This window comes from Bubalus kerabau, chromosome 3 (assembly GCF_029407905.1).
Source record: "Bubalus kerabau isolate K-KA32 ecotype Philippines breed swamp buffalo chromosome 3, PCC_UOA_SB_1v2, whole genome shotgun sequence".
Lineage (NCBI taxonomy): Eukaryota > Metazoa > Chordata > Mammalia > Artiodactyla > Bovidae > Bubalus > Bubalus kerabau.
This window is the reverse complement of record NC_073626.1, coordinates 45,912,846-45,929,108: the sequence shown is the minus strand read 5'-3', so window position 1 is coordinate 45,929,108 and position 16,263 is coordinate 45,912,846. Positions and strand designations below refer to the sequence as shown.

General features: G+C 39.6%; 1 protein-coding gene across 1 annotated transcript in view; it reads right to left on the bottom strand.

Annotated features, from left to right (window-relative positions):
* The window catches only part of TINAG (tubulointerstitial nephritis antigen), a 105,605-nt gene that overhangs the window by 76,761 nt on the left and 12,581 nt on the right, over positions 1 to 16,263 (bottom strand). The window contains exons 2-4 of the mRNA XM_055571775.1: positions 15,938 to 16,001; positions 15,210 to 15,299; positions 5,819 to 5,933 (exon numbers count right to left, since the gene is read on the bottom strand). Of these exons, the coding sequence (XP_055427750.1) occupies positions 5,819 to 5,933; positions 15,210 to 15,299; positions 15,938 to 16,001 (269 nt within the window). The remainder of the gene's footprint in view (positions 1 to 5,818; positions 5,934 to 15,209; positions 15,300 to 15,937; positions 16,002 to 16,263) is intronic.

The window sequence follows — 16,263 nt, the reverse complement described above, 5'->3', positions numbered from 1 at the left end:
ATCCTATGTTGAAAATTGCATTTAAAAAATGTATTGGGGAGGGGGGGAGTTATCCAGAAGCAAACACACACAAAATAATTCATTTCTACTGTATTCAGAGTCCATTTGATAATTGGGGGTATTTTGTGTTATATGTAGTCACCAGGCTAAGAATTAACCTATTTTTAAAGCTCTTCCTGTAGCAACTGGTTTAACTCAGTTCATTTGATCCCATGTTATTCACTGAAGTACTTGTTATATTTCTGATTTTCTAATATTTGACCAGATACCAGGACAATTTCAACACTCAGAAAATTTTTGAAGAGACTTCAGCCTTGAAGCTACTATACCTTAGAAATGGGAAGCTATTTCCTTGCTTTGTATCATAAGTGGGCAGCAGAACTCTTACAGATCAGCCAAATTTTCCTTATTGCCTTCCTGGAACTACTTGGCAACTTTATTACATTAATTCATAGTGCTAGGTAATTTAAATTCTCCCAAAGCTCTAATCGTTTTTCATTTAAATATTGCTTTAGTGACTTTTATGCAAACAAATCCCCAGGAGCCAATAAGTGATTTAGAATTAGATTTCCTTTTTCTATGCTATAAACTGTGGCAACCTGGGAAAGAAATGTACCTCATTTCTCCCAGAATATAAAATACTCTAAGTTGCAAGAAAATAGAGCTTCATAAGATATGTTAGAAAGAACTCAGAGAAAATGTATATCGACACCTAAATGAATATTTGGCTTAGTGGGCCCTCACTAGAAGCAAGGGAAAAATATTCCTTACAAAGGGGATGAATTTCTTATTTTCCCAAACAATTCTTTCTCTTTTTATCCAGATAAGGACAAAAATGAAAAAGAAAAAAACCAGGAAAAAGTACCTCTTTTTCCAACTGATCATATAATTAAGTCACTCAAAGTTATGATAACCTCTAAAGATGTTATAATTTACTGATTGTAGGAAAAAATCCAAAAATATATCTATTGTAGCTGTTCAGTCACTCAGTTGTGTCTGACTCTTTGTGACTTCATGAACTGCAGCATGGCAGGCATCCCTGTCCATCACCATCTCCTGGAGCTTGCTCTAACTCATACTCATTGAATCAGTGATGCCACCCAACCGTCTCATCCTCTGTCATCCCCTTCTCCTCCTGCCTTCAATCTTTCCTAGCATCAGGATTTTTTCTAATGAGTTGGCTCTTCTCATCAGTGACCAAATATTGGAGTTTCAACATCAGTCCTTCCAAAGAATATTCAGGATTGATTTCCTTTAGGATTGACTGGCTTGATCTCCTTAAAGTCTAAGGGACTCTCAAGAGTCTTCTTCAATGCCACAGTTGAAAAAAACATCAATTCTTTGGTTTTCAGCTTTCTTTATGGTCCAACTTTCACATGCATACATGACTGTTGGAAAAACCATAGCTTTAACTAAAGGGATCCCTGTAGATAAAACAATATCTCTGCTTTTCAGTACACTGTCTAGGTTTGCCATAGCTTTTCTTCCAAGGAGCAAGCGTCTTTTAAATTTCATGCCTGTAGTCAACATCTGCAGTGATTTTGGAGCCTAAGAAAATAAAGTCTATCACTGTTTCCATTTTTTCCCCATCTATTTGCCATAAAGTGATGGGACCAGATGCCATGATATTCATTTTCTGAATGTTAAGTTTTAAGACAGCTTTTTCACTCTCCTCTTTCACTTTCGTCAAGAGGCTCTTTAGTTCCTCTTCATTTTCTGCCATAAGGATGGCGTCATCTACATATCTGAGGTTATTGATATTTCTCTCGGAAATCTTGATTCCAGTTTGTGCTTCATCCAGCCCAGCATTTGGCATCATGTACTCAGCATATAAATTAAATAAGCAGGGTGACAATACACAGCCTTGATAGACTCCCTTCCCAATATTGAACCAGTCCATTGTTCCATGTATGGTACTAACTGTTGCTTCTTGACCTGCATACAGATTTATCAGGAGGCAAGTAAGGTGATCTGGTATTCCCATCTCTTTCAGAATTTTCCAGTTTGTTGTGATCCACACAGTCAAAGGCTTTAGTGCCATCAGTGAAGCAGAAGTAGGTGCAGTCAATGAATCATATTTGCTGCTTAGAAATATATCTAAGCTGATCATTTCAGAAAGATATCTGGCTCCAAGATTAAAAGCCATTTTGCTATTTTGAACCTGAATGGGTCAAAGTTAACTGATTCTACAGGAACACTCAGGACCAGTTGGGGGACAGATCTTTTAAAGTCCTGTCTCTGCCCATGATATGGAACAACTTAGATGTCTATCAACAGATAAATAGATAAAGAAGATATGGCACATGTATATATACAATGCAGTATTACTCAGATATAAAAAGGAACAAAATTGGATCATTCATAGTGATGTGGATGAAACTAGAGTCTGTCATACAGAGTGAGGTAAATCAGGAAGAGGAAGATATCGCATATTAATGTACATACTATGGAATGTAGAAAAATGCCACAGCCAAACCTATCTGCAGGGCAAGAATAAAGATGAAGACATAGAGGATGCAATTGTGAACACAGTAGAGTGGGAAGTGGCTGACATGAGCTTAGAGACTAGCATTGACATATATACACTGCTGCTGCTGCTAAGTCGATTCAGTCATGTCCGACTCTGTGTGACCCCATAGACGGCAGCCCACCAGGCTCCCTGTCCCTGGGATTCTCCAGGCAAGAACACTGGAGTGGGTTACCATTTCCTTCTCCAATGCATGAAAGTGAAAAGTGAAAGGGAAGTCGCTCAGCCGTGCCCGACTCTTAGCGACCCCATGAACTGCAGCCTACCAGGCTCCTCCGTCTATGGGATTTTCCAGGCAAAAGTACTAACATGTATAAAATAGTGGAAAAATGCTTCTTGTACACACAGTGGACTCTGCCCAGTGCTGGGATGACTTAGAGGGGTGAGATGGGAAGGGGAGGGAGGCTCAAGAGGGAGAGAATAAATGTATACATATAGCTGATTCACGTTGTCGTACAGCAGAAGCTAACACATTGTAAACCAATTCAACTAGAATAAAAAAAATTGTAATAGTATAGTTCTGGCTCTGCCATTTAAATAATTCTAGGTGGCTTCTCTCTACTTCAGTGTGACTTAGCCTCTCTCTTTCTCAGTGTTCTTGTCTTTAAAACACAGATAATCACAGTACCCACTACATCAAGCCAAGAATTAGATGAGATAATGCATGCAAGTGCTAATAAGAGTGCTTGGCACACAACTACTCAATCCATGGCAGCTATTGTGATCTTTTCGCATACTAGTTATAATTTAGCAGCGTCTGCTACTGGAATGTGAATTGGAATAATAACTCAGGGGATTACATCTTCCGAAAGCAAAGCACATTAAACATTTAATGAGAAACTTGTGGATTTACAACTCATCCAACAGCAAACAGCAGCACTGCCTGCTGTCAAATGCTGAGAGCTTCCAGACAGCCAGGAACTGACATCTTCATTGCAGAGTGAAGTGTCAGTTCTTTAGCAGCCTGGACATTTGTTCTTTGGGCTTTTTTTAAATTTAATTTTTATTTTATATTGGAGCATGATTGATTTTCAATGTTGTGTTTGTTTTAGGTGTACAGCAAAGTGATTCAGTTTGTCTATATGCAAATATTCATCCTTTTTCAGATCCTTTTTCCATGAAGTTTATTAAAGAATACTGAGTAGAGTTCCCTGAGATATAGGGGGTGAGTTATGTTAGTCCCTCAGTCATATCTGACTCTTTGAAACCTCATGGACTGCAGCCCTGAGGCTCTTCTGTCCATGAAATGCTCCAGGCAAGAATACTGGAGTGGATTATCATTTCTTTCTTCGGGGTATCTTCCTGACCCAGGTATTGTACCTCAATCTCCTGCATTGCAGACAGATTCCTTACTATCTGAGCTACCAGGAAAGCCCCAAGATATACAGCTCTCTTTTTTGATTATCTATTTTATATACAAGGGCTTCCCAGGGAGCTCAGTGGTAAAGAATCAGCCTGATAGTGCTAGACGCAAGAGACACGGGTGGCAAAGAATCAAACCATACAGGCACGCACACAATGTGTATATGTTAATTCCAAACTCCTAATTTATCCCTCCTTTCCAGCTTTCCCTTTTGGTAACCATAAGTTTGTTTTTGAAGTAAGTCAGACAGAGAAAGAAAAATATCTTATGATATCACTTATATGTGGAATCTTTAAAAAGTACAAATGCTCTGGGCATTTGTAACAGGCCTTGAATATAATCAACATCTCAACTGAGAGGTCCGCACGTGGGGTGGTAAAGCTGCAGCTCTAAGTTAGAGGTCTGTGATAACTAGAGAAGCAGAAGTCTCTTTATATAAGACCCCTACGATCAGAAGATAACACCTCTCAGTTACGAAAGGGAAAACTAAGTCAGTAATACAGAGCACGAAGGTGTTAGGAAACATGGCAATTTCATGAAGGAGTTTGCCAGCTTGTCAGGCAAAGTTTGAAGGTGTTCTTTAAATGAAAAATGTGAGGATTTTTGAAGATAAACTTTATTAATCATCAAAGCATACTCATCTGCAGTTACTGGCATTTATTTTTTTAATTTCATGATGGAGAGTCCAAGGGAGCCAACAAAACTCTGTTTTGATGAATTCACAAAATAACTAAGTTTACTTAAAAAAATATAAATAAGGACAATTAGTGATTTGCTTAAGCACTGAGTCACTGGAAAGCCAATTATCAGAAACATGAATTTCTCTGAAATGATTAGCAGTGTAAATGGACACACAATCATTCTTGAAGAGACTATATCTCATTGATATTAGTGAACTTACAAAGTCCACATGAAAATTTTGAGGGCAGTAACAACCATTTTGGAGAAAGGTGTTTGTTTTTTAATGACAAAATTATCTCAGAATGCTTAAAACTCACTCTTTCAGTTATTTTAAATGATTTTATTTGCAAAGCAGAAACAGAGACAGAGACATAGAGAACAAACGTATGGATACCAAGAGGGGAAAGGGGGTTGAATGGGAGGAATTGGGAGATGGAGACTGACGTATACACTAGATAGATAAATGATGAGAACCTACTGTATAGCAGAGTGAACTCCACTCAATGCTCTGTGTGACCTAAACGGGAAGGAAATCCAAAAAAGAGGGGATATATGTAAATGTGGGCTTCCCCCGTGTCTCAGTGGCAAAGAATTCACCTGCAATACAGGAGACACAGGAGACGTGGATTTGATCTCTGGGTCAGGAAGTTTCCCTGGAAGAGGAAATGGCAACACATTTCAATGTTCTCAACTCCAATACTCTCACCTGAAAAATCTCATGGACAGTGGAGCCTGGTGGGCTACAGTCCAAAGGGTCACAAAAAGTCAGACACCTCTGAATGCCTGAGCATACGTATAATTACAGCTGATTCACTTTGCTGTATAGTAGAAACTAACACCGGAGAAGGCAATGGCACCCCACTCCAGTACTCTTGCCTGGAAAATCCCATGGACAGAGGAGCCTGGTGGGCTGCGGTCCATGGGGTCGCTAGGAGTCGGACACGACTGAGCGACTTCACTTTCACTTTTCACTTTCATGCATTGGAGAAGGAAATGGCAACCCACTCCAGTGTTCTTGCCTGAGAGTCCCGGGGACGGCGGAGCCAGGTGGGCTGCTGTCTCTGGGGTCGCACAGAGTCGAACACGACTGAAGCGACTTAGCAGTAGCAGTAGCAGTAGAAACTAACACAATATTGTAAGCCAACTATACTCCAATAAAAGTTAATTTTAAAAATTGCTTTAAATTCACCTATGAACACACTTATATAAACACACATATACATGAATCAAACTGAGCAAATACTTACGGTCACTTCATTCATGCTCAGAAGCAAGGGGCTGGGTGGTAAGGTACCAAGGCGGTATTTGAAACCCTCCTCTAATGTCATTCCCCAGAACTGGCTATAGTTCTGGGCTGTCCATCTGCCTTACAAATGAAAGAGAAAAAATAGGTACAGGTTATATGATGTCACTTTCATCAGTATAGGTTCATGTGTTTTTCTGAAATTACACAGAAGCAAGTCTGACAAAATTGGAACCATTACTGAAACCTAGGTATTTGTTATATTAATGATGCATTATTGATCACTCTAATATGGAAGCATACCACTCTTCTTAAATTAGGTCTATGTCAATGATTTAAATACCTCATTTGAGGAAACTAAGGTTGTATCAACACAGATTAAATTTAAGAATATGAAATCGCTACTTACAGTGAAGTGATTTTAGTAAAAGGCCAATATGGGTAGTTTCTTTTAAAAAATCATTAAATGCATTTTAGAAAGAAGCTTGAATGTTCAGAAATGTATTTAAAGATTAAATAAGGTAATGTTTTATTTATAATTTAGATGTGAAAAGAAGTTGACTGTGTAAAAAGAAGTATCCATGAAAAATTAAAGACAAATAGTTACACTTAAAAAGATTACAGCAATGCTAATTAATTTTATTGAAATATTTAAATATTGCAGCCATGAAATTAAAGACGCTTACTCCTTGGAAGTAAAGTTATGACCAACCTAGATAGCATATTGAAAAGCAGAGACATTACTTTGCCAACAAAGGTTTGTCTAGTCAAGGCTATGGTTTTTCCTGTGGTCATGTATGGATGTGAGAGTTGGACTGTGAAGAAGGCTGAGTGCCAAAGAATTGATGCTTTTGAACTGTGGTGTTGGAAAAGACTCTTAAGAGTCCCTTGGACTGCAAGGAGATCCAACTAGTCCATTCTGAAGATCAGCCCTGGGATTTCTTTGGAAGGAATGATGTGAAAGCTGAAACTCCAGTACTTTGGCCACCTCATGTGAAGAGTTGACTCACTGGAAAAGACTGATGCTGGGAGGGATTGGGGGCAGGAGGAGAAGGGGACGACAGAGGATGAGATGGCTGGATGGCATCACTGACTCAATGGACCTGAGTCTGAGTGAACTCCAGGTGTTGATGATGGACAGGGAAGCCTGGCGTGCTGCAATTCATGGGGTGGCAAAGAGTCGGACACGACTGAGCGACTGATCTAATCTGATTACATATAAATGAGTTAATTTGTGTTAAGTGCCCAATAATCTTAGTCATTATTAACAATAATATGAATTCAATTGATGTAAAATTATATAACAAAAAAGCACATAATTTTCTAGAAACATATTTCATGCCATACATAGAAAAGGAGGCTTTGTTTTCAAAATCTTATGTTGATATTTGAAGAAAATTCCTTAAGAGATGATAGGAGATGACAAATGAAAAAAGATGAAAAGTAATTTAATCAATTTTGATTAATTTAATCAGAAAAAGATGAAAATAATTTAATCAATTTTGTTTGAATTAGCTACAACTTAAGGACAATATATTTTCAGTACTTAAGTCAAAACTAAACTTTATCCTATTGTGTTTATCACCAAAATTGCTTATAATGAGAAAGGGTCTAAGGAATGATTCAAGATACAACTTAATCTTCAATAATATGCCTGACAAGTTAATGCTTTTCTTTTATAAGATCTGTTAGTTCATAAAAGCTTAAGCAACTTTAAGCCACAATGTTTAAATATGATGTCCATCATCCAAGGAATTTCAATAAGGAAATTTCTGAATATATTAGATACTGCAGCCTTTATTTAGGAGACTACCAGGGCCAGCCTTAGGCAAAATCATGATGTCAGTAACGTATGTTTTTGATGCTCTACACTAGTAGTCTTCCGACAATGAGATATTTGTGGGTCTTTTAATTAACCATTCAATTTAGTAAACAGGGATCAATTTTAAAAGATAGAATATGGGGAAAACAACAGGAAATATTAGAGTTTATCAGACAGAGTGAGAGTAGGTACTATTTCTATACATTTAACTATATATATAGGTGCACACACACACGTGTGTGTGTGTGTGTGTGTGCTGTTGTTTAGTCACTAAGTCATTTCTGATTCTTTTGTGACCCCATGGACTGTAGCCACCAGGCTCCTCTGCCCTCGGGATTTCCCAGCAACAGTACTGGAGGGGGTGGCCATTTCCTTCTCCAGGTTATCTTCCCAACCCAGGAATCAAGCCCTCATTTCCTGCATTGGCAGGCAGATTCTTTACCGCTGAACCTCCAGGGAACTCTGTATATTATATATCTTTTTTTAAAAAGAAATTTAAATATTGAAGAAATATTTAAAATATTTTTACACATATATTTTCTAGAAAAAAATAAATTTCTATTATGGTTTATTCCAGGATATTGAATATATTTCCCTGTGCTACACAGTAGAACTTTGTTGTTATCCATTCTATATGTAACAGTTTGCATCTACCAATTCCAAACTCCCAATCTATCTCTCCCCTACCCTGCCTCCTGCTTGGCAATCACAAATCTGTTTTCTATGTCTGTCATCACTTTCCAAGTTAGCATTTACTGAATCTTCTTAATTTATCGATCATATTCTCCAATAAACACTGGGAACATAGAAATAAATAAACTTCTCAACCTTCAAAAATCTCATACCCTAAAAACTGACAAAGAGAGAAATGACTTCAGTTTGTGTTATTTATTAGCAGTAGGTCAAACCCTGATCAGAGTAGAGAATTGAAACATAACTCTGCCTGAAGCAGTTAGAACAATTTTTTACAGACAGTGACTTTTCATTGCTCATCCTAGAAGAATGAGAATGAGTTAGGTAGCCAGATGTGGGGGAAGATAGAATTTATTCTAAACAAAGGCAACTCTGGAGCAAAGCATATTTGAAATTGGGAAGCACATTTAGCGAAGAGGAGATACGTAATGCTTAAACTATGAGAGAGACCAGAAAGACAGGCTGGAAAGAGTGTAAATGATGAGGCAGTAAAGCATTTGGGCCAAATTGTCATTTATGCAGAGGAGCATAATTATATTCTAAATCAATGGAGTGTCATTGAAGAGTTTTCAACAACAAGAGTGACAGAAGCAAAGCTTTGTTTTAGAAGGATAGCCATGAAAGTATAAAGGATTGGTTTGAGGTTTCATTAGGCTGGAAACAAAAGAAAAAGTCAGATCACTTCAAACTAGGCTTGATCAATAAATGCACTAGAATATAGCATAGAAATATAGGAAACAAATTTCTAAAATAAGCTTTGTGAGAAAAATAAGAGCCTAGTGACTGAGAGTGAAGAGGGGAAAAGCCTGAAACTAACTTTGGATATTCTGGCTTAGTTGACAAGGTAGAGGGAGTTGCCAGTAACCAAGGACAAGTCAAGGGCTAATCTTTTTAGTTTGGGGTATTTTTGATTTGACACATCATTGAGAAATCAGGACCAACTTATTCAATAGACTAGACATTGAGTTCATAACAAAAAATCAGGTTTAGAGATATGATAGATTAAAAATGGGCACAAATTCTTCTCCATTTCTTCCCATTAATAAATGGAGTTCATTTCTCCAATTGTTGAAAGTGAGCTGGCCTGGTGACTTGCTCTGCTCAGTAGAAAGCAGTGAAACTGGCAATGTGAAAATTTCAAGCCTTGGCCTCCAAAGGGGCCATTTCTAGCCTCCACTCATGTCCTGCTTGAACACTGTCATTATATGAAGAAGCCAAGGCTGTCCTCCTGGATACATGTGGGCCCCCAACAACCAGCACCAACCACCAGCCATAGGAGCGAGGCCACCTAGACAGTGCAGCCCGGCTAAGGCTCCAGATGTCTGTGGACACATGAGTAACCCAAGGAAAGATCAGGAAAAGAGCCTCAGCTAAGCCCATCATGTACTGCTGCTGTGAACATAAAAATAAAGCCATGGGTGTACATGTGTTCCCCACCCTGAACCCCCCTCCCACCTCCCTCCCCACCCCATCCCTCAGGGTCAACCCAGCGCTCCAGCCCTGAGCACCCTGTCTCATGCATCAAACCTGGACTGGTGATTTATTTCACTTATGATAATATACATGTTTCAATGCTATTCTCTCAAATCATCCCACCCTTGCCTTCTCCCACAGAGTCCAAAAGTCTGTTCTTTACATTTGTGTCTCTTTTGCTGTCTTGCATATACGGTCATCATTACCATATTTCTAAATTCCGTATATATGTGTTAATATACTGTACTGGTGTTTTTCTTTCTAACTTACTTCACTCTGTATGATAGGCTTCAGTTTCATCCACCTCATTAGAATTTATTCAAATACATTCTTTTTAATAGCTGAGTAATATTCCATTATGTATATGAACCACAGTTTTCTTATCCATTCATCTGCCAATGGATATCTAGGTTGCTTCCATGTCAATGTATGGCAAAAACCACTACAATATTGTAATTAGCCTCCAATTAAAATAAATTAATTAATTTAATAAAAAAAGAAAATAAATAAATAAAGCTTGTGCATCTGTTTGAGTTTCCTGAGCCATACAGCAAATTCCCGTTGGCTATCTATTTTACAAATGGTAATATAAGGTAAGTTTCCATGTTACCGTATCAACCTAGAGGGGTGGGATGGGGAAGGAGATGGGAGGGAGTTTCAAAGGGGAGATGTATGTATACCTATGGCTGATTCATGTTAAGGTTTGACAGAAAACAGCAAAATTCTGTAAAGCAATTATCCTTCAATAAAAAATAAACTAATTTAAAAAAAAAGATTCCACTTGCTGCAAGGTGCAGCCAAAATAAAGAGAACTTTTTAAAAATAAATAAAGAAAGAAAGCTTGTGGTTTTAAGCTACTAAATTCCGAAGTGATTTTGTTACATAGCATCAGATAACTGAGACTGTGTCTTTCTCCCTTCATTCCACTAACTTGCTGGTTATCACTTGTGCTACGAATTTGGGATTTATAACAGCCCTATCATTAGAAACCCTTTTACAAAGCTATGGCATGTGGGCTCCTCAGCTGGATTGTAAATTCCTCTAAGACATTATTTATTTGTATCCTCAGCAGTGCCAAAAGGGAAACACATGTTTTGTTAATATTAATTGCATGAAAACATAATACAAGGAACAAATAAGCACCAAAGTAGGTTATGCAGAATGAATAAAGGCTTGGATCTAAATACTACCAAGATGACAGAAATAAATGCTTAAAAGCAAAGGCTGCATATATTTCCATGTAGGTTGTTTTTAAAAGAGCCTAAAATAGACACTGAATGATATAAAATGATTTCATTTTCACACAATGAAAGCAATTTGAACATCAGAAACAGTAAATATCTGAGAATTAGAACTTTCTTTTAAATTCAAGGACTTTCTACACTCTGTCTTTTCTTCCCTGGTAAATAATTTTAGTGTTAGTCCTTTTCTTCATCACTCATCTCTTTTACTTAACTCTTGCGGGCAGAGAGCAAATTGGCCAAGATGGTGTGTTCAGGCTCCCTCTCCCCATGTTTTGTAAACAATGAGTATGCAACAGCAGAAATCATTTATAGCACTGCACATGCCTGTCACGAGGTACTCACTTGCTCACAGGTTGTGTGCAGTACACATATATGTGAGCTCCACCCATAAAGTCAGGGTTTTACTGTGATGTCATGGCTGTGTCTGTTGGATCAGTCACGAGAGGAGAGAATTTTATGGCTGCTGCATCAGCCAAGAGAGAATACTGCTATGGCTTCCGAACCAGCCAAGAGAAAGGCTGTGTTAGAGCTGTTGTGCCAGCCAGCAGAGAATAAATGTGCCTGCAGTTCCTTGGCCCCTCAAGTCTCCTTCCAGCCTCTTAGCTCACAGCTTGCCTCCCCTGGGTTCAAAGAACAGTGTCCACAGTGGGATACAGCAAGACAATTGGTGCCACAAACAGGATGATCAGCGATACAATTGGCATAGTTGGCAGGATATCCAGCAGGTAGGGGAGTCTGAGGCTCCACTAGATGGAGGAAGCCAGTGGCCACCAGACAGCATATGGTACTGGTGGCCTCTGTTCTCTTGACATGGGCTCCAGTTGGAAGACTGGGAAGTGGTGGATGGTTCACTGGATAGTATTGAAAAGGGGTTACAGGCAGTGAGTTCCCATTTGCCAAACAAGGTGGCAGGAACTGCCTGGCACCGTGGGGTGTGTTTTCCTGACTGCCCTGAAGGAGAATACTGATAGTGCTCTCTGTGATGCCATGCTGGTGTGCAATGTGCAGAGACACGTGGAAGGACTAGAACAGCGTATATTGGTGTTAGAGCAAGAACCCCGTGGCCCTGAAGAACCCAGCATCTCTGACAGCGAGGCGGTAAGTGACTGATGATGAACGTTATGAGCCCGTGGGTCCCCGCTAGACAGTGAGGCCCGCTGTGCAGCAGAAAGTGAAGCATGAGCAGCCTAAGGCCAAGGAGGGGGGCATCGTCAAGGGATCCCAGTGTGACCGAGTTCATGACATATACTCAGATGGAGTTGGTCAACTTGGGTAAGCGGTTTCAGCAAATGCACAGGAAACACTTGGAAGCATGGCTTTTGTGACTTTGGGACACAGGGGTGGGCCCCGCACCTGAGAGGTTTTGCAGGTCCTTAGTGAGAGAAGCCCTGGAGAAGGAAATGGCAACCCCACTCCAGTGTTCTTGCCTGGAGAATCCCAAGGACGGAGGAGCCTGCAGGCTACAGTCCATGGGGTTGCAAAGAGTCAGACACAACTGAGCGACTTCACCTCACTTCACTGAGAGAAGTAGAGAGACGGCATGCAGGACGCCATTTTGAAAGTGCGAATAGCCCACAGGGGGCCCGAGCTAGCAGGGGTCCCAACTGGGTTACGCAGATGCAAATGTGTGCTAATTTATGGGGAGTGTACTGTAAAGTGTAATCGTGTGGGTGGACTGTGAACAGGGACCACAAAACATCCCTTCCTTGCGGGGTGGGCCTGGTGCCTGTGGGGAGTTCTGTGTGTCCTTAATAAAAATTCCGCAGGAATGGAGTTGCCCCTGTGGAGGCTTTCCTCCAGTCTCACAAGGACAGACAGTGGACTGGACTTGGCCATGAACGATAAAGGCACTCCACGTGCAGTGGGTGACTCGTCTAGCACCATGAGGGCAAGGACTGCAACATGGGTCCCAAGTGATACCTGGTGTTGGGCTTTGCTCTGTGTTGGGGATGTAACTGCTGTTGTAGCTACTGCTGTTGCAAGATGTAAATCCAAGGGTTAGTGTTACTGGCCAAAGGAGTATCACAGATGGACGGCGCATAGAACGTGAGCGAGAGACCCTGAAGGGGTGGAGTGTGGGGAGAGAGCAAATTGGCCAAGATGGCGTGTCCAGGCTCTCCTGCCCCACATTTTGTAAATAACGACTGTGTAACAGCTGAAATCATTTATAGCACCGCACATGCGCGTCATGAGGTACTCGGTTGGTCATGAGTTGTGTGCGGTATCTATGTGAGCTCCAGCCATAAAGTAGGGGAAGTTACTGCTGTCTCACGGCTGTGTCCATTGGGTCAGTCATGAGAGGAGAGAACTGCAGTACGTCCGCTGAGCCAGCCGAGAGAGCGGCTGTGTTATGGCTGCTGTGCCCACCAGGAGAGAATAAACCTGTCTGAAGTTCCTACGGCTCCTCAAGTCTCTTTCCAGCCTCTTAGCTTGTGCCTTGCCTACCCTGGGTTCAACGAACAGTGGGCACAGTGGGATACAGCAAGACAATTGGTGCCACAAGCAGGGCGATGAGCGATACACCTCTTTTTCCCCTTTGTCTGTATATATTTTCTTTTCCTGCAATTTTATTTCGCCTTTTTTTTTTTTGAGTCATCTATATTTGCTACTAAAAGGTAAAGCCCATGCCTCTGACATATTCCTAGAGTACTCTCAACAGTAAATGAACAATGGGAAAATGCTTCCTTCCAAGGGAGATAGCATTCCCAACAGATCTAGACTCTTTTATGACTTTCTTTCCACATTGCTTTAAGTGGTGGTTTCTCTTGGGTTCTGTGACAACAGAAACGTTGGCTGCTTATCTTGGCTTCCTGGAAGTGTGTGCTTGTTAGGGCAAGCATTTGAATCCTTTTAGGAACCTGATTCAGATAATCTCTCATAATGACACATACTCTCATGTTTTTTAAATAATTTATATATCACTTAGCCACGGAAAAGAATTGATTTTCCCTAGAAATACTTAAAATGTCATCATATTATCACCCAAAATATTGGTGAAACACACACAGAGCAGTTTAAAATGGCTTGAGAATATTAATATCAACAAATGTGACTTCTGTCTTTCATGTCTTCCAAGAAAATACTCGGAGTACGTTGAAAATTAGTGCCCCATTGTGCTGGGAAACATACAGCTTAAGTGTGGAGAGAAATGATATTTTTAGTTTTAAAAAATTCATTTGAGGATGACTTCACTTTTATAGTTGCTAGACAATAGATCTTTTCAAGTGAAATCTTTTCCTGAAGGTGGAAAATGTTATCAAGGGTAGCGAAATCCTGAGGCAGAAACCATCCCACCACCCCTCTTCCTTCCAGTTCTGTAAAGAAAGCCAGTGTTGGCATCTTCTCCTTATTCCTTCTGTGAAGTGGCAAAGTGACTTTGCTAATCTACAGAGCATCAAACAGTTATTTTAAGTGTCAATCAGCCCAAGTTTCTGTTCATTAGCAAAGTAAAATGGCCTGACCTTTTGACTCAACTATGAGTGAAATTGGCTAGATACCAGTCATCTCGGTGAAACTGTCTAGATGGACTGGTCTTTTGGAGAATCCTCAAGATAAAATATTACTCTCTTAAGATAAGATTCTGCACAGGATAGCTTGAGCTTGTGATTGGCTGCTGCTGCTACTAAGTCGTTTTAGTCGTGTCCAACTCTGTGCGACCCCATAGACGGCAGCCCACCAGGCTCCCCCGTCCCTGAGATTCTCCAGGCAAGAACACTGGAGTGGGTTGCCATTTCCTTCTCCAATGCATGAAAGTGAAAAGTGAAAGTGTGATTGGCTAGGTCAGGGCAAATGTGGAAGGAAAGAAAATAAACATGAATGAATCAGTTTGCTACTTCCTGATTTTGTCTGACTACTTATTTAAACTAAATTTCTTCCTACACACCTCACTCATACCATGACACTGCTCCTTCCTGAATAATTTAAGACCATGCTCCATATTTCTCCTTTGTACATTTTAATTTTTAGTTATTTGAAGTTTACCTCTGTGTATTCCAATTTCACATGCCTTTCTATCTCCCTCTCCATTTCTCTCACACTTTTTTTTTAATTATTTTAAAGAATTATCTTTTTTGCAGGTAACTGATAAGAACTACATTGTTTGAAACGTGAAGGGTAACAGGGAGGTGGGCACCAAAAATCCCAGAAAGCAAAATTTTTCTCACCCATAATCTCCTTTATTGACATGTTCAATTAATCCTGGTTGAACAAGGCATACATGCTGGGAACATTTCCACTGCTGTCCTGAGCATGTGCTGTAAAAATACAAACATTATGAAAGTGACTGGGCCTTTTAGGAGTACATTTACGAAATTAGTACCCCGAGTTGCACCTTGTTAAGGCATAAAATATATTTTTGATTAATGTTAATGCTTTGATTAATGACTATTTAATTCTTGACAAAAACAAATCACAATACGTTCATTAACTATGCTACAACGCAATATCTTCTACTCCAGGCAGTTAATGAATGAAATGACCACTCAGTCATTGAAGTTTGAAAATAGACAACAATGAAGACAGCAGATTCAGCATGTGTAATTGCAAATTTTCTGCAGGATAATCATTTTAAGGCAGTCTGATTATAATATATTTAGTTACTGTGCTCAAGGAAACACGATTTGATTTGCCTATAGTACATCAGAATGTTTGTAATTAATGGGTGTGCTTACTGGACTGTCACTAACATCAAACTCAAACATTAAAAGAAATATTCATGTGTAGATTTGGCACATCTATTAAAATTAAATATGTTCATAAAGACTACTGATATGTGCTATCTTATGATTCTGTGTATCTGTATTTAAACATATGCTTTGTTTCACAGATATTCCTTTTATTTGAAGAAAACATACACAGTAGAATTCAGTTCTGGGCCACTTAAATTCATTACCAGGAATTGCAGTTTTCTTTAATTACTGCTCCTTCTTCATAATGTTGACCATCTCTGTGGCAACCTGTCAACATAACATGTAAACAAATCAAAATTCTAAATTGATTAATAAAATGCATTCACATAACAAGTACTGTAAAATTGTGTTTAGTGTTCTCAAATATGCAAAAATATTTGATGCCAGTCTGACAGAAATCTACATGGGGTTTTTGTCAGGGTTTGGCCACCTCATGCAAAGAGTTGACTCATTGGAAAAGACTCTGATGCTGGGAGAGATTGGGGGCAGGAGGAGAAGGGGACGACAGAGGATGAGATGGCTGGATGGC